Source organism: Paroedura picta, chromosome 8 (genome assembly GCF_049243985.1).
Source record: "Paroedura picta isolate Pp20150507F chromosome 8, Ppicta_v3.0, whole genome shotgun sequence".
Classification (NCBI taxonomy): Eukaryota; Metazoa; Chordata; class Lepidosauria; order Squamata; family Gekkonidae; genus Paroedura; species Paroedura picta.
The window spans coordinates 54,787,292-54,809,525 of NC_135376.1; the positions used below are offsets into that span (position 1 = coordinate 54,787,292).

General features: G+C 40.6%; 1 protein-coding gene across 1 annotated transcript in view; it reads right to left on the minus strand.

Annotated features, from left to right (window-relative positions):
* The window catches only part of HSPA12A (heat shock protein family A (Hsp70) member 12A), a 58,820-nt gene that overhangs the window by 11,234 nt on the left and 25,352 nt on the right, over nucleotides 1-22,234 (minus strand). Inside the window, exons 6-9 of the mRNA XM_077349878.1 lie at nucleotides 18,072-18,188; nucleotides 4,628-4,799; nucleotides 1,775-1,861; nucleotides 770-874 (exon numbers count right to left, since the gene is read on the minus strand). Coding sequence (XP_077205993.1) covers nucleotides 770-874; nucleotides 1,775-1,861; nucleotides 4,628-4,799; nucleotides 18,072-18,188 — 481 coding nt within the window. The remainder of the gene's footprint in view (nucleotides 1-769; nucleotides 875-1,774; nucleotides 1,862-4,627; nucleotides 4,800-18,071; nucleotides 18,189-22,234) is intronic.

Here is a 22,234-nt window from a genome sequence, read left to right on the forward strand (position 1 = left end):
TGGGTACACTCCTGCCACTTAAAAGAAAGCAGCATAGAAAGCAGGTGGGTCTTAGGGGGAAGGGAAGAACAACATTTTGAATTGTGCTTTGAAATTGGGTTTAGATGTTTCAACATTGATGTAGTACAATCCCTGTATTCCTGGCACCTGTTTACTTCTATTTGCTGGCCCCAAGGATTATAATCACAGCTGCCACCAGCAAGGCTTTAATTTATAGGAGGGGAACACCTTGACCTTTCCCTCTCCCTGAGGTGGGGGCACTGAGGATGCCAGAGTGCTTGGGCTATGTCTATGGGTCTACTTGGCAGACCTGGAACAGCCCCTGGCAAAATAAATCCACAGTACTCTCATGACTATTTTTCACACAGAAGTTAGAAAAAAGCAGGTACTGACTGAGGGATAAGGAGATAAAATAGCCACGATGAAGTAACATACGCAAATCCTCAAGGGATTTGGGGGGAACCGAGGCACTTAACTTAATAATGCAACTCAAGGCGGTAAGGTTACAAAAGGGACAAAATAATTTACAATCCCTAATGTAGCTAGCTACCATCTGTTAACATTTCCATCTCCTTTCTCCCTCTGTTCTGAGTGTAGGAAACCAGATCCAAACCAGGCTCCTCTAATAAAAGCTTCCAGAAACTGAACAAAACAAATGTGTCCCCCACGCCAACTTTCACCCAACTTTCAACTTTAACCCATGTACTTTAGCAAAAGAATCTTCACTGGCTTGCTTACAAACATTCTCAAATGAAGAAGGCATTTTTACCAGTTGCCTTGTAGAGTTCCTTCAGATGTCCTTCTGGTAATCTGATCTGGTGGACAGTCACATCAACTGTTCCTCCTCCACTGTCAACCACTATGTAACGGTCACCTGCGCATACAAGTGTCATAACAAGGTAGAATTTTTGTTAGTGTCAAGGCATACAGTTAAGGTTCTCACAGATACTACCATCAGCCTGTATAGCTTGATAGCCAAGAACATCTTTAATTCTGGGAAGAGTGTGCCAAGAAGAATAAGCAGAGGCTGATAACAGAGATAACATTCAGAATCCAGCATGTTAATCAGCTTTAATCATAGCTGTTTGGAGAATGTAACCAGGTGATAAACAGAACGTTGCATGTTACCTGCATACATTACAACTTTTAAAACAATTAAAAGTTATTCTTCAGAAGGCTAACAAGAGCTCAATCAAGATATAAAAGATTGATGGGATTTTACATCCTGAAGATGGTTTGGCTTGCATTCATACCTTAAAACAGTCACATAATTGTTTCTGGGCAAGTAGCAAAGGCCAAATGGCTGCTGACCCCCCCCCCCCATCCCTTCTGCTTTTCCCCCACTGTTGGTATCTCTGCCATAGCCATGGATATAGCCTAGGTTGCTTTGACCTAAGGGATAGGAAGCTAGCATAACATGCAAGCTGAGCAAAATGCACCATTTAGATATCTGCACCTGCTCCCTCGTTTAGCCTTAATTGGGCAGCCATCTGCTGCCTTAATGCACCTCAAGGGAAGAAAATGGTGTGTGTGTGGGAGGGACTATGTTGACTATTTTTTGCAGAATCTAGATCTAGGTTTCTTGGAACTGGGCACCTTAGTAGCATGTACTATATGAACAGATTTCAGTTTCCTAAGGTCCCACCAAAAACAGGACATGTATTTGCCTTTAGGTCTTCACTGCTCTGAGTATCTTATGTATGTATGGTACATACTGCTGCTGGCAGCAACAGAAAACCAGCCAGAGCAAAGATCGTTCAGGAAAGGACACTACCTTCCTCCAACTCGGACCAGATCTCTCCTATGACATTTTCAACCAAAAAGGTGCGGCTCTGCCGGTTACGCCGTATATGTTCTTTAGCTAGTAAATGACAGAGAGAAAATGACTAAGTACAAGACAGCAGGACAAAGTGGAATGTGTACGCTGCAAGAAGCAAAGGCAAGAACAATGGGAACGGGCAGCAAGTCATCATTTCGTTACGCAAACAATTCAGTCACTGCATTAATATTTTGCCAATATTCAACCCAACTCAAACATACTCTTAATGCTTACAACTGACGGATTCCAAATCATGCAGTGCTAGTGGCTCAAGCCTTTTACTTTTAGGAAAATCCAGACTGCATTGAGATAATTTCTGCTTCTGAATTACATTTCTGCCAGCAGAGGGCATAACTGGCAGGGAATAGAAGAGACTAATTCAGGCAGGTAGCCGTGTTGGTTTGATAGAATAGGACAAAGCTTGAGTCCAGGGGCATCTTTAAGATCAACAAAGTTTAAGCTTAAACACAGGATCTAATACAGACATTTGTTTAAATTTATTTGTATACTCTTGTAAATACTTATCATGTCCTTATATTGTGATATTTGAAATGCAATTTTTGACCAGATAGCTCTTAAAACCTCAGAGCTATTGAGACTAGCATTCAAAGGGAAGGCACTCAGACATTTCTTGGAAAAGATCCTATTTTTGTCCTATTTTTGCATTTGTTATTTTCATCATTTCCCTATATATATGGTGCTTATGTTTGTTTGGGAGATGTCTGTGAAGGAAAACTGCACAAACTAACTTATACATAGGTATCAAAGCACAAATCTAGGAACAACTGCTTCCTGAACCAGGGAATGCAAATGACAGTGTTTTTTAAATGCTGCGGGCTTTGTTAAGAAAGCTTTGAATAATAAAGACCACATATATAATGTGTCACTACATACCCAAGGGTTATGAAATCATGTCAAACACCCTTCTCATTCTGATCCCAAGCTAGAAATATGAGACACGTTGATCACAAATGAAGGCATATTCAGTGGAATAGGACAACACGGAGCACAATCCACCAAGATGCAATAGTATCGCCACAGAGATAACAGTTTGAAGTCGGGTTGGGCGCTTTGGTATACGAAGTGGCCATTCCCGCCTGAAGCAGCCAGCGCTGCAGGGGGGGGGCATGGACGCTGGCGCGCCAGTTGTCAGAGCTCAGCACCTCTTCCCCCCCCCCCCCGCGATGCTGGCTGCTTCATGTGGGAATGGCCACTTCAGACTCCAAAGTGGCCAACCCTAGTTTGAAGGGCATGAAGAGGCAGGTGACGACAACTGCAGAAGGCTGATTGTCAGTTTTGTGGGTGTATTTGCATCTTTTCTTCTGTGAACAGCAACACCGTTGTCGTGCCTAATACTGCTCTGCATTTTCTGTTTTGATTCAGGAACTCTGAGAATTTTAGTATCATCTCTGTGTCTCGGTTCATCAAACTTGTAAAATGTTTTGGGGAGGATTGTTTTTTTCTAGCAACCATGACACACTGGGACCACTGGGGCCTGGTTTTGTTTATCTAGACCTGGGCCAACCCATTAGTGGTTGTATTCCCTTCCCTCCTGCCAATTTTCTCTTTAAGTCCTGCCCTGTCCTCTGCTAGGAGGGAAGCGGTAAATGAATGTCTTGCTCCACTGCATCCGGGGCCTGTCTTCATTTCATAGGGGTTCTGATATCTTCTCCTATGCTAATCACATTACCATGTACTTGCAAAGCTCCTTATTCTGTCAATGCCACTTGTACATGACTACTTAAAAACTGCACTGTTCTCTTAGGGATGTTTTCCCCATGTCCAGATCAGTTAATATGGAACAAACAGTAGTGCATCCTAATTCTATCTCACTTTACCCCATCCATTTCCCCAAAAGCCTGAAGACAGTATATATGATCCTCCTTTCCCTCAATTATCCTCATTACAGTTGTACGAAGATTAGGCTGAGAGTGAGTGACTGGTCCAAGGTCACCCAGCATGCTTCCATGGCAAAGTGGGGATTTGAATTTAGTTTCTATACTGTATTCCAACACTCTCTGCTATGTAACACTGCCCTGTTCTGTGTTTATATTTATCAATACAGCTATTATTCCAAAGTTAGGATATGTATAGCATGCATTAATTCTGAATTAAGGCTGAATTCCCCCTCCATTCTCAATACTTAGTTTGGGGGAAATTCTCACATTTATATCTGAAGCAGAGACATTACAAAGTTTGCTAATAGAGTTTAGAAGTGCTCAATAAACTAACAAATTCTGTGGAACAACAGAATTCACTTTTTAACCAACCTGCTCTTATTACCAATATATGGTAGTTATTTATTTCCAAACACAGGCTAGCTATCACTCTCAATGTTCTTCAGTCCACTTTATTAGAAGGGAGATAGCATGGTCCACCACTTCATGAACATTTATACACTTGTGCTACTGGGAAAATGGAAATGGCTGGACATGTGCTTTTGCATTGCCTCTTCTATAATGATCTTAGATGTATATTTATTACACCCAGGCTCCCAAAAAATCCCTTTAATCTGGAATCTCAGAGATGCCAAGCTACCAGAGTCTATCCAGATACAGCTGAAAACTGTATATATATTCTTATAACCACCCGTGAAAGTATGTTTTAGTCTGCTGGTCCATGACCATAATAAATTATTAATTGATTGAATGACATAGTTATCACATGCGGCATGATAAATAACCCAGGGTGACAGATCAGGTAAATCTGTGGTCAGTGAGTGTTTGAAAAAAGATACTTTGCTATAAAAGAGATGGTGACAGGACCCCTATAACCAGCTACAGCAATGCCTGATCCAGTGAGCAGTACCTGGAGTAAAGCCAGTGCTGATGGTGTCACTGGGGTTATAACCATTGGCAGGCCCTTTGAGGCTTAGATCTATCATCTGATGAAGGCGGAGCTTCCTGCAATAAATTGATGCTGCCTCTGGCTCCAGGGCAATTATCAGCTGCTCAGGATTCTCGGAAGTTGCCATTCCTGCCTGCGAATAGAGAATCATTGACATGGGGACATGCATAGGATGGATTCAGGAGGAAAATGGAATGCGCAGACCATAAAAGGGCTTTAATCTCTTTCTGCCATCACAATTAAGTCATTTTCTCAGCACTGATATATACACTTTTAAGTACCCATTAGCATAGGCTAAGTATTGGACAGAGGGAAGCAAGTCTAACTAATTTTACAGGTATTCACTAGGATCAAGATGCATGCAGTTTTCTAACAGGAGACACGGTTGATGCACATGGTAAATCAAGAAATAATAGTATCATAAAATGAAAGTTATATAGTTTCTAGGCATCTAATTTATTCGTCCCGCGCTATATTTGCTCAATATATAGGGAAGAAAATGCTTTGCTAACCAAACCAATCAGACTTGGATTGCTGGTTGTGTGGGCAACACAAAGATTTGTCTGTCCTGCTAACGTACTGCTCAAATTCACACACATATATTTTAGCTTTCTAAGGCTAAAGAAAATGCTGAAAACCAAGAAAATCTCAAGAATACAACCATGAGGGTTAGAAATGTAGGACACATTCTCTTCTAAAATGAAATACATGTTAGTTAAGTTGACTTCAGTTTTAAATGTTAACTCTGACAACATCATAACATTAGCTGCTTAAAAAAAACACCCTGAGACTTGGAAGATTCCAATAATGATGGGCTGAGTTTTTTCACAATTACGTCTTTTGCAAGATTAACATTCCTGTCACAATTTTGTTCAAGACAGTCAAAACATAGGTTTTACACAACATGCTAGCTGAAGACTATTTTAAAAAACTGGGTCAAGTAGTAATCACTGGTGTATTTAACAGCAAACTTGTTGCTCCCTGTATACAATTAAAGTCACACAACAGGGCCACCTACACACAAAGTAGGGGTGTCTATGTACTTGTCTGGTATGCAGGAAGTAAGTAAACTAACCACCACCACCACCCCAACAAATTGTCTGCTGATGACTGAAAATGCTCCACCAAGGATGGATTGCTGCAGAAAAAGACCAGTATGCTCAAACCTCTGGAAGCTTAGACGATTCTGGAAGTAGAGATTTTCAGAGAGAGAGATGGCATTTCCAAAATGACTCCTCCCTTCCTTCCTCAGAGGCTCCATCTTGTGAATGCTTTCTACTGGAGTGAAGTGAATAATGAAATGTGGATAATGAACTCTGCATTGTGGGGCTGGCTGTACTCCATGAGATTTTGGCATAATCAGAGAAATTTCTGGAGCACAGAAAGATATGGGATTTTAAACAAAACCCACAAAAGGTAGGAGGAATCTTCCCCAAATGGCAGACATAGGCCTGTTCTCAGTCACACAATCATGGCAGCTTGAAAGCAGAGGGTGGCTGTTAAATTGAACAGAAGTGACCAGCTTTCAGGATGCCTGTCTTTGGCTAAGGGTAAGGGTGAAGAACTGAAGTTCTCTAGCTTTCCTTGGTGCTTTCTCCGGCCCAAAGAAAAATGGTCAGAACTTTCCATCACAATACTGAAACGCAGAGAAGTAAAAGAAGAAGTAGGATTTACCCCCAAACCCAATAAAGTCATGCTTCCTCTTCTTCTAAATGTGAGACCCCCATAGCACTTGTAAATTAGTATTTTTTTAGAAGACCCTATAATTAAAGGTCCTAAACGTTAGCTTACTTAGTTTGTGTATGAATCCAGCTTTCATTCCATCCCCAGTACATCTCTAATGGTCAGCATGGTGTCAGGCACAAAGAAAATTGTAAAGGCAGTGGAACACATGGGCAAGGATGAAGAAAAAGTGGGGTTTCCCCTCCCCCACTTTCCATCGTGGATCATATACTTGCCACTATTTCTCATTGTAAATTGGCCAGCCCTAGTGTGGATGGCAAAAAATACACAAGGTAAAGGCGTCAGGGGACACCTTAGGTATGGAGAAAAATATGACTGAGGATCACTGAAACTGCTCCTGAAGAGGGCAGTTTCACACAGACCATTTATGCACTGGAGGTTTCATGCTGTGCTGCAGGCTGGAGTTTTAGTCATGGCAGGTTGCCCCACCTCTTCCTGCACCCACCTGGGAGAGCATTTGGCCTGCTGCACCTCATCTGCCCCCGATTTGTGCTCCTGCGCAAGAGCTGGGGCGGTGAAGTTCCCAGTGCATAAACGGTCACATACATGCTAAATAATGCAGTTTCAATTCACCTCAGTGACTGTTTGCAAGTGGATTCTGCAGACTGTTGAGAGCAAGACCGTTTACGCACTGGGAACATCACTGCCCCAGCTCTCATGCAGGAGCACAAATCGGGGGTGGATGAGGTGCATCAGGCCAAATACTCTCCAGTGTGTGTGCAGGAAGAGGTGGGGCACCCTGCCACAACTAAAACTCCAGTCTGCAGCCCAGCATGAAACCTCCAGTGCATAAACGGTCCAACTGAGGGTCAGTTAAAGGAGTCATTAGCCTATTCAGACCCTTGAGAACTTACAGAATCCTAGTGGGGAGACTTCCAAACTGTTCAGCTTGCTGCATCTAATAGCAAAGTATCCAATGGGTTACCTTATAATGAAACTATCAAGATGAGGTCACCCACAGGCAAAGTAAGGATTTCTACATATGAAAATAAGCCTTGACAACTGAACTTGTATAAGAAAAACATTTATCAGCATGTCAGTGCCTACTGGTGTATTCCTTATCCCACTCCAGGGAATGTAGGTTAGAGCAAATTTTGGAATTCAAAACCATATCCAGTCCTTACTTTCCCACATCTGCATCAAGAGCTGACATCAGTGATTGCATCTGACATAGTGAAAGGCAAGTGACTTGAAGTTATAAAGCCTGAAGTTATTCTCACAATCTGCATTAGTGAGTTCAATCGTCTTTTCAGTCTGGATCTCCAGCTCTCCCTGTGATCCAATGAAGCAATATACTTGAGCTGAAAGAAACACTATGCAGAGGAAATACTGGGAAACTACTGAAGATTTGTGGTATCCACAGAAATTGTACAGTTGAACAAACCATTTACAGTATTTGCTGGTGTATAAGACTATTTCCCCCCCGTAAAAAACATGCCTCCAAGTGGGGGGGGGGGTCGTCCTATATGCCGGGTGTACTTCAGCTGGGATAGACATAGCTGCCCATAGTACTGTAATGTAATGTAACACACTATATTTTGAGTAGAAATGTTGGGGGGTCGTCTTATATGCCCAGTCGTCTTATATGCCGGCAAATACGGTAATAGTCACATCATTAGTTCATTGAATTATGCCTGACGAGTGATGGCAGTCACTCTCAGCCCTTATGCTAGCCGTTATTTTCATATCAATATGAATGCTGATTTGAAAACTCATCAATGCAGAGCTGCAAACAAACACTGCTAGGGAAGGAGAAGTAGCGCTCCGCTTTTATCTAACATTTATTTCTGTTAGCTTGCATAGTGATTCTAAAATAACTGTTCCCATTGAAGTCTTTAGCTTATCACACTTAAAAAAACACGCTTGGAATTCCTGTTTTAATGTTCAAATTTTAATAATTCTAAATTGTGTATTTTATGTTTTCTAAGCATTGAAGGAATTTCAGTTACAAACACTGGTAAAATAGGTCTCCCTTTGATCACTAAAGTATTTATCTGACAAGGTAGCTGTTCTGTATACTTCATTTTATAAGCTTCTATGAAGAGGAATCAGGATATTTTATGTCAAAAGTAAAAAAAAAAAACCTGTAACATAATTGCAAATAATAAATTCAAAATTTAAAGAAAATATATGGTTACATGTGGAGAACAATGACTTTATACTGGGATAAAAATCACAAGCATGCATAATAATTTCACAGTTCCCTTCCTTTGCTTCCTATTTTAGCACACGTGACATATTGAGTAATTTAACTGATAAGACTACTGATCAAAGCACTGCCTGTCATCAGGCCCTTTGCTATTACGAAAATATTATGAACAGAAAAACATTTATACAATTTCAACAGCTGCATGGTAATAACCATGTGTGATTGGGGGAGAGGGTTATAGAGTCCACCTTTCAAAGCATTTTCTCCAGGAGAACTGAGCTCTGTAATCTGGAGATGAGCTGTAATTCTAGGGGATCATCAGGGCGCTCCCAGAGGCTGGCATCCCTATTGGGATGTGTGTGTAAAAGTGCCATGTTAGCTTTTTACCTAGTATGAAAATTTTTGATGCCAACTTTTCTACTTTCACATATCCTGTTAGGTTACAGATGAGCACTCTTTCAGACGAAGATATCACACTTCACTATACTGTTTGAATCTTTACATTCTAAAATCATGTAAAACAGTGATCCCTAACCCCCAGCCTGGTGCCAGGCCGCGAAAGCTTCGGCAGTGGGCCACGGCTCCCTCTCCCCGCCCCCCCTGCAGCAAGAAGCTCGGCAGGCTGCAAGCAAATTGGCTGCCAAAGCGGCTGATTAGCTTGTGGCCCGGCAAGCTTCTTGCTGAGGGGGGGGGAGAGGGAAGCACGGCCCCTGGCACACTAGTGACGCAAATGCGCATGCATGGAGCTGCCACGCATATACATTTGCGTCCGGTGGGAGCGCAAACGCACACACACAGCAGTTTTGCACATGAACGGCTGCGCAAAGCTGCCACACATGTGCGTTTGCACGGCCCCGCATGCGCGATGCGCGGGCGGGGCAGTTGCCCTGCCGGTCCCCAGCCAAAAAAAGATTGGGGACCACTGGTCTACAATATAGATTACACAACAAATTAGCTCTCCTGATTAGTGCCTGTCTTATCCTCCCCGTAGCTAGCATCAATTTCAGTGTGTATATGTTTTAATGGAGCTATAAAAGAGGCAACAAATCCCACACCATGGCCTCAGTTCAATTCCCACCTACCCCTCTCTCACGCACACACATAGGCACAGATTTACTTGACAACTTCCATGTTTTTAAAAAAATCCAGTCATTGATTTCCCTAGTCTGATCTCTTACTATGACATTTTGATTCTTATGAGCAGTGGACATAGAGTTCTTAAGAGGTGAATTGCCTCACTGAAATAATTTTGTTTCTCAGTTGATTACTGCAGTTTCTTTTTGTACAAGTTATGTTTTTAGAAAATAGAACACAAGATCCTTGGTATAATGACTTGTAATTTAATATTAGAGTTCTTTAAAGTAATTTACTAGAATATATGATATCTGTATGAGTTTTGCCTTCACAGCTAGACTTCTGATGTTCAGAACTGAAAGCCATTCATATCTGAAAGGCTGATGTAAGGGTAATATTGTCCAGTGCTCCACAAAAACAGGATTCAATTATCCCTGAAGGATATGCTTTCGGACCCTCATTAAACCTCTACAGAACAATATTTGGTATCTTTTCTGGGCACTTGTTTTTCATTCCCTAGCCAGTAATGAGGCAAAGTGCTGTTATTGTACAACTTGAACCTACTTTGTTTCTCATATAACTTGTCCTTTCTTCACCAACTCTAGCACGAACCTGTTCCTTCTCCATGGCTACTTTATCTGACAATTCATATTTCTATTTTCCCCAATAAATATTTTGTTTCCTTCTGTGTTCCATTCGCCAAAACCTACTCTACCTACCCTCATTTGCCTTTGTTGATAAATTTATAATCATCAGTTTTGCTGGGGAAACTTCCTATAGGGTGGCTTTTCACTTAACATTTCCTGAAGTTAACATTTCCCTTTGTCATACTGCCACCATCGTATCAGCCACATGTATAGAGCAATGCACTCTTAAAGTATTTCTGGATACAAAACAGGCTTGCGGTGAGTTGTCAAACAGCTCTGATTTTGAAAATAGCTTAACATGCAGTGACAGATAAATAAGCACATGCTGGGGAGCCAAGGAAAATCACTAGGAGAACTTCTCCCTGACAAAAATGACTGTTTTAATTTATCTTGAATACCAGCAAGCTACAAACAACCTACCGCCTATTTGTATCTAACACACAGAAAATTGTGCTGAACGACCTCAATTATATAACCCAGAGACTGCTCCACCGGTGGGGATTTATGACAATTCCAAGTAGGGAACAAGATGGTGCTCACAAGTATGGTGTATATCAAAAGAGGAGTGCTGTTCTTTTCCTGTACATATCCTCTCTATTTGACACTGGACTCCTTACACTTTTTACTCATGTTTCCTCATGGCAGCCATTCCATCACACCTCTTCAAGCAGGAAAGACACTGCTGTGATCAACACAAAATCCGTTCTGCCACTGCAGCAATGTGAGTTTGATTCCTTCCAGATTACTACTGCTTTAAGAATTCATGGGTGCAGTAGGATGAAGTCACAGTACTAAGAGATATAATCAGGGGTAATGTTTTTCAAGAGATTCCAAGCCTCAGTCAGCTACAGTTTTCCCCATAGACTGCACTGTTTAACAGCTTATTGCATCTGTAAAAACCTTTCAGACATTGTATTTTTGCAAACATATTCTAAAATGCTGTTAGTTGCTTATAACGAGCATACCTAAGAGTAGTTAGCAAAGCTATATCTACAGCTCCAGTTCTGAGGTATGTTCCATTAGTCTGTCACAGTCAGTACATTTGTGCAAACCTAAACGCAGCAATTAGCAGGCGTAAATTGAGATTTGTTAGCACATATTTCTTCTTCCATGCATTTTAACACCATGATAAATTAAGCACCCTTAATTAATTATGCCTTTAAAATGTTGCAATCTTGTACTACATTACAGCTTCATAACAAACATTAGTGCTTATGCTGAAAAGAGAATTCATACGTGAAAGTATCACCGGAAGAATTGCATCCATAAGAACTTGCTGTAATAGCACCAATCCATTCACTGACAACAATCTGCCTCTATCAGCAAGTGCCAATTAAGAGGATTTCTCCATTTCCCCTAACACTGCTAATGTGCCTAATTCCCGCTGCTTTTGCTATTCTGGAAGGTCTGGCAGAAAATGGAGTATAGCAGAGAGGGATTGTACCTTTAAAATATTATTACTCTTTGTTCCAGAGGATCTTTCTGCCTTTTTACACCAAAGAAAAAATTATCTGTGCATTAACAACTGTAAAATGTTGCAAATACATATTAGCTATACTCTCTAAAATGCAATTTTAGCTTCTTCTAACAGAAAAGCAACAACAACGGATACACTATGATGGTTCCCTCAAAATCAGCTACCAAAACATTCAACCTTCTTAAAAATTAAATAGAGCTACATCTGTAAAAATCCCAAAGAGACAGGGTTTGACACTAACTGGCTACTACAGGTTTCTGCAGATATTTTTCTACATATATACTAATCTGGATAACATTCAAGTTCTGCAAAAATTACAACACAATCCTATCCAGAGTTATTCCAGTATAAATCGGTTGATTTCAGTGATCCTTATCCCAGTTACTCCGGATAAGGATTGAACTGTTTCTGATTTAAAACATAAACAGAAAGTCAGCAAAGACAGAACTACCACCAAGTTTCAGCAATAATATCAGCTTTGGCTTTAAAGAACAGGAGTATCCAATGCAAAATAGCAAATTGGAACCCCTAACTGCAATCTAGTTTACAATCTATCAAGCGTTCTTCAAATATGCTACCTAGGAAATTGTATTCTTCATGCTGTCTTCATTGCTTGCTTTCTTGACTTCTTTGCAGTATGGACTAAAGAGGAGGTAAGAGATTCAGGTGGAAGAACTGAACATTTAAACGGTCACGCCTTTTCAACAATGATGCCCAAATGGCAAAGTGAGTAAATTGACATGGAGTGACATGGAGGCAGGCAATGGAAAACCACCTCCCAATATCTCTTGCCTTGGGAATCCTATGGAATTACAATAGGTCAGATGTGACTTTATAGCCAAAAAGAATCTAGAAATATACAACAGATATTACTGGAATGTCATCAGGAGAGCTTTTAGTGTTGTTCACCCAATATTACAAGGTATTTCTACACTCCCCCCCCCATTTTCATTCTTTTACACCCCAAACATCCAAAAGACAGTTAATTAATAACATAAAACAATTTAGCAACTGCTGCCTTTAATCAAGGACATATTCTTTTATCTTGTCACTTCCTTGTGATCTGAGTTGATCACAAACTTGCACTTAAAAGCTTTGATCTGACCTCATTGTTTATGAAGCTGGTTGGTAAACACATGTTCACAGACAAAAACAAAAAAATCCACAGATAGCAGACAGTGTTCAACAACATTCCATTGTGCCACAGATGGGAAATGTTGAGAAAGAATTAGCCTACCTTTCTCCCTACGCTGCTAGCTTCCATTCCACAGGTACACATGCAAACAACAGCAGGCAAGCAACAATAGAAAAAAGTAACGTATGGGTCTCCCAGGTTTTGGATTTACCTATAACTGTGTTGTTCCATGAGAACCTTTAAGTGATTTGCTTCTGGCACTACCATTAGCAATCCCACAAAACAGACTGTTGAGAAAAATGTTGCTCAACATTAGAGACATGCATAAGATATTCAAAATGGTTAAGGTAGCTCTAAAAACATTTGGGGCCACTCAAAATACCAAGACACAGAAAACAGGTGACTTATAGTTGCTGCATGAATTATGTTAGCAACAGAAAATTTTGTCTAATACTCAGAGATATTTTGGTGTAAAGAAATATATGCAACTTAACATGGCAAAGACACAAACAAGTTCAAAAATTAAGGACATATGTACATCAAGGACTCCTGATATGCTAGGGGAAGGAACACTGGACCCTACAAGAGGCAATAAGCATTTTCTTGATGTAGGGATTCACCAAATATTGAGGAATCAGAGCAAGTGTTAATGTTCATGCACATGGGATGAGTTAAGTGTGGTTCTCAAAAATACAAAGTGACTAGGACCTTCCCATCCTTACCTCCCCGTATCACACAGCTGACATTTGTTTACAACTAAAAATAAGATCCAGGCTATGAGGTATGAACAATGAAAACTAACTTGCTCTGAAACAGATCCTTGAGTGTGCAGAACGTCCCATTCTCCCACAATGAAATGTGGGAGGCATTTGGTTGAGGTCGACCGAAACCATCGCTTCCAAATGGCCCCCAAACCCCCCTCCTACTACAACTGCTACCAATCTGCCTAACCCACTGGGTCCCAGTAAGAATGAGCTGAGGCTCTTTTACAGTTCCATCACTCTCTAATGTTATTGTTGTTATGTTGAGGTTATTGTTATCAAATGCTGTTACCATATGTTATCTGTATCTTTTTTCCTGTTTCCTGTTAACCGCCCTGAGCCTCCGGGGAGGGCAGCATATAAATAAATAAATAAATAAACAAACAAACAAACAAACGGAATAGGCAATCTCTAACATGGCAGTGTAGGTTCTGGTTCCCCTTTAGTGACCACCATCTTAATCTTCTGGAATCATTCTATTCTGTTCTGCTTGTTGCATTTGATACCCTTGACCTTCAGGAGAGGCAAACTGAGTTGAGAGTGGGAGGAACTTTGTTTCTATGTTTCCATTCTTACTTGACTGACTGATAGCAGAAGGTGATACTAGGCACTGCTGCGTGGCCCCATAATGTTTATGTTAAAGAATCCTGCAGGGTTCCATCTTGTCCTCCATACTATTTAATATCTATAGGAAACCTCTGAGAGACAGCATCAATGAATCTGAAGTAAGGTGCCACCAATATATGAATCATAACTTTAACATCTGGGTTATGTGGATCTATACAAATTCTGAATAGATGGCCTGAAAATGGTAACGGGATGGATGAGTGTCAGTAAATGTAAACTCAATCCTGACAAGACAGGTTAACGACAAACTTCTTCAGGACAGAGAAGTCAGCTTGAGAGGGTTGTATTTCCTCTGAAGGAACACATTCATAGCTTGAGAGTAATGCTGGATCTTGGCCTACAGTTGAAGGTCCAGATCTCCTTTATGGCACATAGTGCCTTTTATCAGCTTTGGCTGATTTGCCAGCTAATATGATTTCCCAAAAAGCGTAATCTGTCCTAGGTGATCCATGCTTTGATTACATCCATATTACATTACTGAAATGTGCTTTACATGGGACTGCCTTTGAAAATGATCTGGAAACTTCAGCTCAACTGAACTGCAGCAACCAAACTGCAACAGGGTGAGACATGCAGATCAAATTGCCCCAGTGATGAATGAACTGCAGTGGGTGCCAATTTATGGGTAAAATTCATTGTGCTGCTTCTTACCTTTAAAGCACTAAATGGCTTAAGACAAAGATGTTTGAAAAATAACCTCCTCCCAAATTGTCCAGCCTTCCATCTGAGGTCTGCCTCACAACCCCTGTTCTCTGTGCTCCCTCCTTCAACCAGAGACAGAGCTTTATCAGTAGTGGCACCTCACTTGTGGAATGCCCTTCCCCTTGAGGCTCACCTGGTGCCTACATTGCTTTCCTTTAGATGCCAGGCCAAAACACATCCATTGATCCAAGCTTAAATTAAGGGGATTATTTTAAACACTATTTTAGCCTGGAAATTGTTGCCTTAAGCTACCCTTGTTCTCTTTTGATTATTTATTTTTCATGTCAGACTGGGGCTTTTAATATTTTCATTATTTTTATTTTGTAAGCCACCTAGGCTATGTTCCCTGGGGAGAGGAGGCATAACTTTCTTCTAAATACATTTGTTCTCTTCTTAAAAATATATACACTCAGGGTGATAGCTATATTGCCATTTCATCTTAGCTCTAGCTTCCCAATTCATTATATGTATTTTGTTTCTAAGACAGGGGGAGGAAATGGATGATGTGTCACTGGGGAAGACTACTTTTTTCATAAATAACTTAAATGGCACTTTAAGCATAGTCACTTGGAAGCTCGGACTTCTCCGTTAATGACTGGAGTGGCGATGCTGAATCCAGTGTCCACATCCAATCACAAAAGGATTATGCAACTTGTGTTGATACCTACCAGTTCAAAAGAACAGAGCAGATCAGCAGGGCCAGTACAAATAGCACAGTGAACTGATCAGCTGTTCAAGGTTCTTGCGTATGCAGCCTTATGGTTTTTGGCATGTCCAGTTTATTGCTCAGTCACTGATGTGCAAACCAGATGTTATATACAGGTGCATGTTAAGTATCCTTAAAGAGCCAGGGGGAGACAGCCAATTTGGGTTGAAGGACAGTGGAAAGTGGAATTTGCTTAATCTTTTCCCTCTCTGCATGTGTATTCAGAATCGATCCCAGACTTGTTTTTCTGACCACAGGCAGAAAGATATAAGAAACTTGTATTTTTCCTGCTTGAGTAGAAAAAAACAGATTGTATGGGCAGAATTTTGAGAAGAATGGCTAGAAAATATGGATGATAAGCAGACCCCCTCTGTCTCCTCCCACCATTCCTCTGGTCAAACTGGCAAGAGACTGTTACACCCATCTGCCACGTGACAACTTATTTGGCCTTTTTTATGGATAGATGGCTACATTCCAACTTTGCAGATGTAGGCTAGCGGGTTCTCAAATCCAAAGAAATGTTTGTGAACTTTCCTGCAGTTCATGAGCAGCAGTTATATGTATCACACAGCTCCCAAAAAGTCCAGAAAGTTTTCTTCCTGTCCTAATAGATGTGTTGTCTTTAATGCATTCCTTCTATTCCCACCAATAATTCAGACTCTAAACATGCTCATATTACTTCAATACAGGAGAATAATTAAGGAGCTGTAGGTGAACATTATTGTAAAACTTTTCTGATTGCAAATTTCTGATTCCCTGAAGAAATGTACACACCTTAATTATAAAGTCACCTAACAATTAGTATTGTGGCGCTCGATGTGAAGCTCCTTCTTCAATTCGTACATCATACTAATTGCTACCATCATGCAAATTCAATTCTCCCAGCAAGACTAGAGTGTTCTGCATCTGTAATCACCTATAGTTCTCCTCTTTTCAACTGTAATTTTAATGAACCAGGTTTATACAAACCAGTTTGACATGAGTAATCTCTATTTTTAAAAGGATTAAACTTCATTTTAGGGGATCAGTAAAGTCTGCCAACTAGTCACTCCTAACTAGAATGGGCAACTTGACTTTATGCACTTCTGCCTGTCAAGCACAGCAAGAAGCCTAGTGTCTCTTTTTCTTTGACCAGGCCTTCTTTACAAATGTGTTCAGTCCATCTGCCTACCTACCTGCTGGACTAACTGAGCTTGGGGCTAGGAAGTAGGGCCCAGCTTTTCTATATGATGTTTACTCAGCACTGTTTCTCATAGCCCTGCCTACTATTGTCTTGCTATTATGGTATAAAGGTTCCTCTTCTTTTGTCTTCTGGACAAGATTTGCTTTGGGGTAATAGTAACCAGCCTGCTTCTAAACCGTGGGTATGATTTATTTATGTACTTTTTATTCTTATAACTCTGTAACACAAATAAATATGTTTAGAATTCCAAATGGGCTGGTTCCTCAACTATAAACGTACTTGTATCCATTGCACTGATATTTCAATAGATTTAAACTATCAGCGATTTCTGCAGTCTTCAACACTATGACCGTTTATGCACTGGAGGTTTCATGCCGGGCTGCAGGCTGGAGTTTTAGTTGTGGCAGGTTGCCCCACCTCTTCCTGCATCTACACAGGGGAGCATTTGGCCCAGCACACCTCATCTGCCCCCAATTTGTACTCCTGCATGAGAGCTGGGGCAGTGAAGTTCCCAGTGCATAAATGGTCTATGTTATGCTGATGGTTATTGGTAGGCAATTATTTTGGGTTAATAGGGGAATCAGAGACACTCTAACAAGACTAGGAATGCCATAGTGGTAAAAGCTCATTATTACTTTTTTGTGTGTGTACACCCCAAAGTGTGTGTGTGTGTGTGTACACCCCAAAGAAACACCAGAACACCAGGAGAGCCCCACTGAAGGTCTACCTAGTACAGTATTCTGCTTTGCCTGGTGCCAAAACTGATGCCTCTGTGCAGCCTGCAGGCAGGCTAGCAATTGTTGAGGGCATGATAATTCCGCAGGGCCTGTAAGACCTTTCCACAAGGCATTTGCTTGAGGTCCCGGCTAGGAAGATCTTCTCCCACCCTGTGCAGGCCTATAAAAGCCTGCCGGAACACATTTTTTGAGGCTGCCCCCTGGAGGATTGGTGGCTGTTGTGTATGGGGGTTGGGGCGAGTGGGAGCGAAGTGGGTTACCCTGTAGTTGTTTTACCACCAACTTGTTTTGTATGGGTATTGTTTTATGTTTTTTTTTTAGATTTAATGTAAACCGCCATGAGCTGGTGGAGTCTGGGAGTAGAGGTCTAAAAATGTAAATATAAATAATAAAAAATAAGGCAAACTAGCTACAGATGCAATACTGCGTGACAGCAACCCTTTGAGCCACAATACTAAGCTTACCTTATATGCAGCTTGCCTCATAAACTGCTTTGCAGGCTGCTTCCAGATGGCTGGCACAGTGATGACCCATCGTACATCAGAATTATCAAACTCTGAACCTTCCTGATCACCCAGCTCCTGGAATAAATGAAAGTGACATAGTAGTTAGTTATAAAATTGACACCAGGTGTTTAAAAAACTTGTGGCTTTTTTGCTGGCTCCAGTGAAAGGAAGTTGCACTCTTCATGTTTCTAATGTTATGTCTATGTCAGATTCCTTAAATCCCTGACCGATATGTTAAATATGTGTGAAATGTCAAAGACTGGGGTTTCTATTACACTTTATCATCATAGAAAAATGCAGCATTAGAGAGGTTAAGTTTCTTTCCAACAAGAAGCCCAGAATGTGGCAAAGATATTAGCCGATATTATATGTGTCTTCACAGTGAAAGTTGAAGCTTCTCTAAATTGATTCTCCTAAACATTAATTAGGCTGAAAAACATTTACTATGTCACTAAAAAACATCACATTGGCTATGTTTTATTTATTTATTACATACTGTATTACCATCCTTAAACTATTTTTGTTTCAAAACTGAGTTAACAGCTTCTCCAAAGGAAACTCTGAAAAGATCTCAGTTTGCACTTAATTTGGAAAAGTATTTTAAGCAAATAACAAACAGTAAATAGATGTTAAGAACTTGCATTCAGTTTGTGGTGTCACTGGTAAGATGATTTAGCAATGATTCCAAGTATAGTGACCTTGCATATCTTTCTTTGTCATCCAAACAAGAAAAGAATCCAAAAAAGGTGAACAATGTCCTCTTTTGGAATGTAAATAATCTTCTAACTGTAATAAGCCAGTAGGGGCATGATTACCATAATACAAGCCATATTCAGATGCCTGTTTATAGCAGGCATGAATACAACTTTATAAAATTTAGAATATTTACATACTGACTCTCTAGGGACCCGCTTGAAGGCCTCTTTGTTTCCCTTTCCTTCACGTATAGAACACAGAGAGGGATGAGCACAAACCAGCTCAAAAATGAACACATTCATGATGAATTTGGGCCATATTGTGGTTTGCAAACTGAGGTTTGTGACAGGTCAACTGGTATAGACTTTCCATGAACTTCCAAGTTGTTTGTTGCAATTCGTGAATTTCCAAGACAGATTGCCTCCACTCAAATCAAATTCAATGTTTTGATACTTACTTTTGAAATCCTCAATGGTCTGGAGTCCCTATGTCTGCAAGGACTACCTCTTCTGCTATGCCCCCAAAAGATCATTAAGATCAAGCAACCAAAATCTGTCCCCGGCACAAAAGAAATAAAACTGGTGTCAACCAGGGGCAGGGCTTTTTGGGCTCTGGCCCTTGTAGAATGCTCTCTCTAGTGAAATCAGGGTCCCTTGGAAGCCTAAACATTTCCAGAGGGTCTGTAAATCAGAGTTGTTCTGCATAGGCCTATGGTTGAGGCCAGGAAATAACACGATGAAAATGCTGAACTCCCTGCTTGAGAACCCACCAAAACTTTCACCAATTAAACATCTATTAATCCCTCACTAGTTTCAAACTAGTGGTTTTAATATGATTTCAATAATTTTAAAATTTACTTAATTTAACTGTTAAATTGCAATATATGTATCATTGGTATATGTATTGTTATTTTATCTGATGTTACTACTCCTGGGTCAACCAGAAAAGGGCAGGCTTTAAAAATAAAATTATTACTATTATTATTATTATAAAATATTTCCCAAACTTCAAAACAATTTGCCCCTGACTTAGATAGATTGTAGAGGATCAGGCAGTAGTGCAAGGTTCTCTCTGTGTTTGTGTATGAGTAGCTTGCAGGAGGTTCATTCCAGACACTTTTGAACCTGTGCCTGACCAAAGAAAATTCCTTTTTCTTTGGGGGCCATAACTTGGACCCCCTAGATCAAATCTGCACATAATTTGGAGAGCTAGTAGAAGAACATCAGGGGAAGGTCCCCTGTGAGTTTGTTGTCTCTAACTTGCACAAGGTCTGATCTATACACCCCAAACCTTTTGAACTTGCACCTGTCATTTCTCAAAAAAGTATTTTCCTGAGGGCATCATCGGGGAGGGGGGGGGGTTGTAACTTAGACCCCATCTATCCAATCCTCACCAAACTTGGAAGGCAGGAAGAGGAGAGTAAGCCAGAGATTCTCTGTGATTTTGGTGTCTCTACCACACCAGAGTTGTTTGTTTGACACCTAAACGGTCATGACAATTAGTTGTTTATAAACTGGACATGCCATGAACTGCATTTTCCTGGTTCATACTCACCCCTAAACACAGCTGAAAATTTCCTGATTTGGGAAACAGGGTTGCCAACAGACCTGGAGGAAAATCACCTGCACTTTTAATACAGGAATTAATGGGATGTTATTTGCCTGGCCATTCCATGATACGTTTCAGCAGCCCATTTCCAGGTATTACAAGACAGGACTTCTTTCTACAAGCCTGTTGGCAATACTATTGGAAATATTCAGTCAAGCTCTAATCTGGTATGATATTCTAACTGGAGCTTATGACCACATAAACTGACATTCTGAACTACAATTTAATCCTAGTTTAGAATCCCAGTTTGTGTGCAGGAAGCGAACTCTGGTTTGCTCAGACACTTGTATCTGGATGTCACAACAAAGGAAGAAGCTTTTTAAAAAATCCATCCATACGAGGAGGTGCAAGAGTTGAGGAGAGCATGGCAAAGAAGCCATCTTAAAGGTTTTCATAGCTACTGAACATGGCCATTATTTAAAATCTCGGGTAGAAATGCAATATTTTCTTATTCAAATAAAGCAATGTCTGTTTTGATTTCTGCTTTTTGAAGCAATTTAGCTTACATAGAAAGCAGAATTCCTTTCCTCATTCATCTGCTACTCCCAATACACTGTATCTGTTCTTGTGGTTTACTGCCTATTGAAGACATGCCACAGCATATATTTGTCACTTTTCTCTTTCCTTTCACTGTACACCTTTGCCCCCAGCCTTTCCAGAAGCTGGAGTTATATGCAGTCAGACATCAAGTCAGTTCTTTTTCTTTTTCAAAGACCACTTTGAAAATGTAGGGGATTATGAATGGAAATAAGGAGCTGCATTAATATACAGACTATAAAGGCTATCTAGCTCAGGACCATCTATCTAGTCTCACTGGATCTACTAATGCCTCAGAGAGAATTCTGGCAACCTGAGATCCTACACAGCAAGATGGCTTAGTGGCTTAAGCCACTTGGAGCACTCACTGCAACATTATTTGGAATACAGAGCTGTTGACCAGCACTGGGATCTGAATCATGTGCAACCAGCTTATTTGACCAAACAAGGGAGGGGGGAATGAAAGAGCAAAAGGACGAGCTGCGGAGACTCAGGACTCTGGCTCACTTTTGGCTTCATTTTATGGCATGCAGTGGGGCACTACATGACACCTCTGCATACTAATGCTATGAAATTTAGTTGAAGACTATGATACTAAAAGCTTGCAGATAACTAGAATGTTACTTGTAATCAGTTGTGGAACTTTAGTCAGTGGACCCGCCTATACCAAAGATATTAGAAACAGGCAAAACTTCCTCAAAGCTACTTTCTTTCCCCTCCCAATCTGAGGCTCTATGACAAAGCTAGAGAAAGAGTGCAAAGGGTAATTACAAAGTTTGCTCCCTGACTCTCTACACAGCTAGGTACTGAGCACCATATAACCATCCACACTGTGGTATAGAAAAGAAGTCGTAGAAGTAGACTGGCTGTTGTGGAACAGATAATGGCTGCAGATTAGACAGCGCTACTAGTTAAATATTGCACAGTTATCCTTCTTGAGAAGACAAATTCAACAGATCAAATACATCAGGACTGGGTCTCTCTGCATGGGAAAAGGCTGAAGGGGAGAACTCTTTCTGGAAACTGATTCTGAACTGAGAAAATGGGGACTAGCCCAAAGGGTTTCATTCCTCTGTGAAAATATTCTGGTAATAAACAAATGAAATATACTAGTAACATCTACTTGTGTTGATTGCTACAGAGCTAAGGTGTACCATGTACATGACAGAATTCTGCTAAGATTTTTTTATGGTAAGGAAGGAGGTCATGCACAAGAATCTAGAAAACTTCATCATCATCCGTTTGCCTTCATTTCCTACAGCTGTTAAACTTTGTTTACG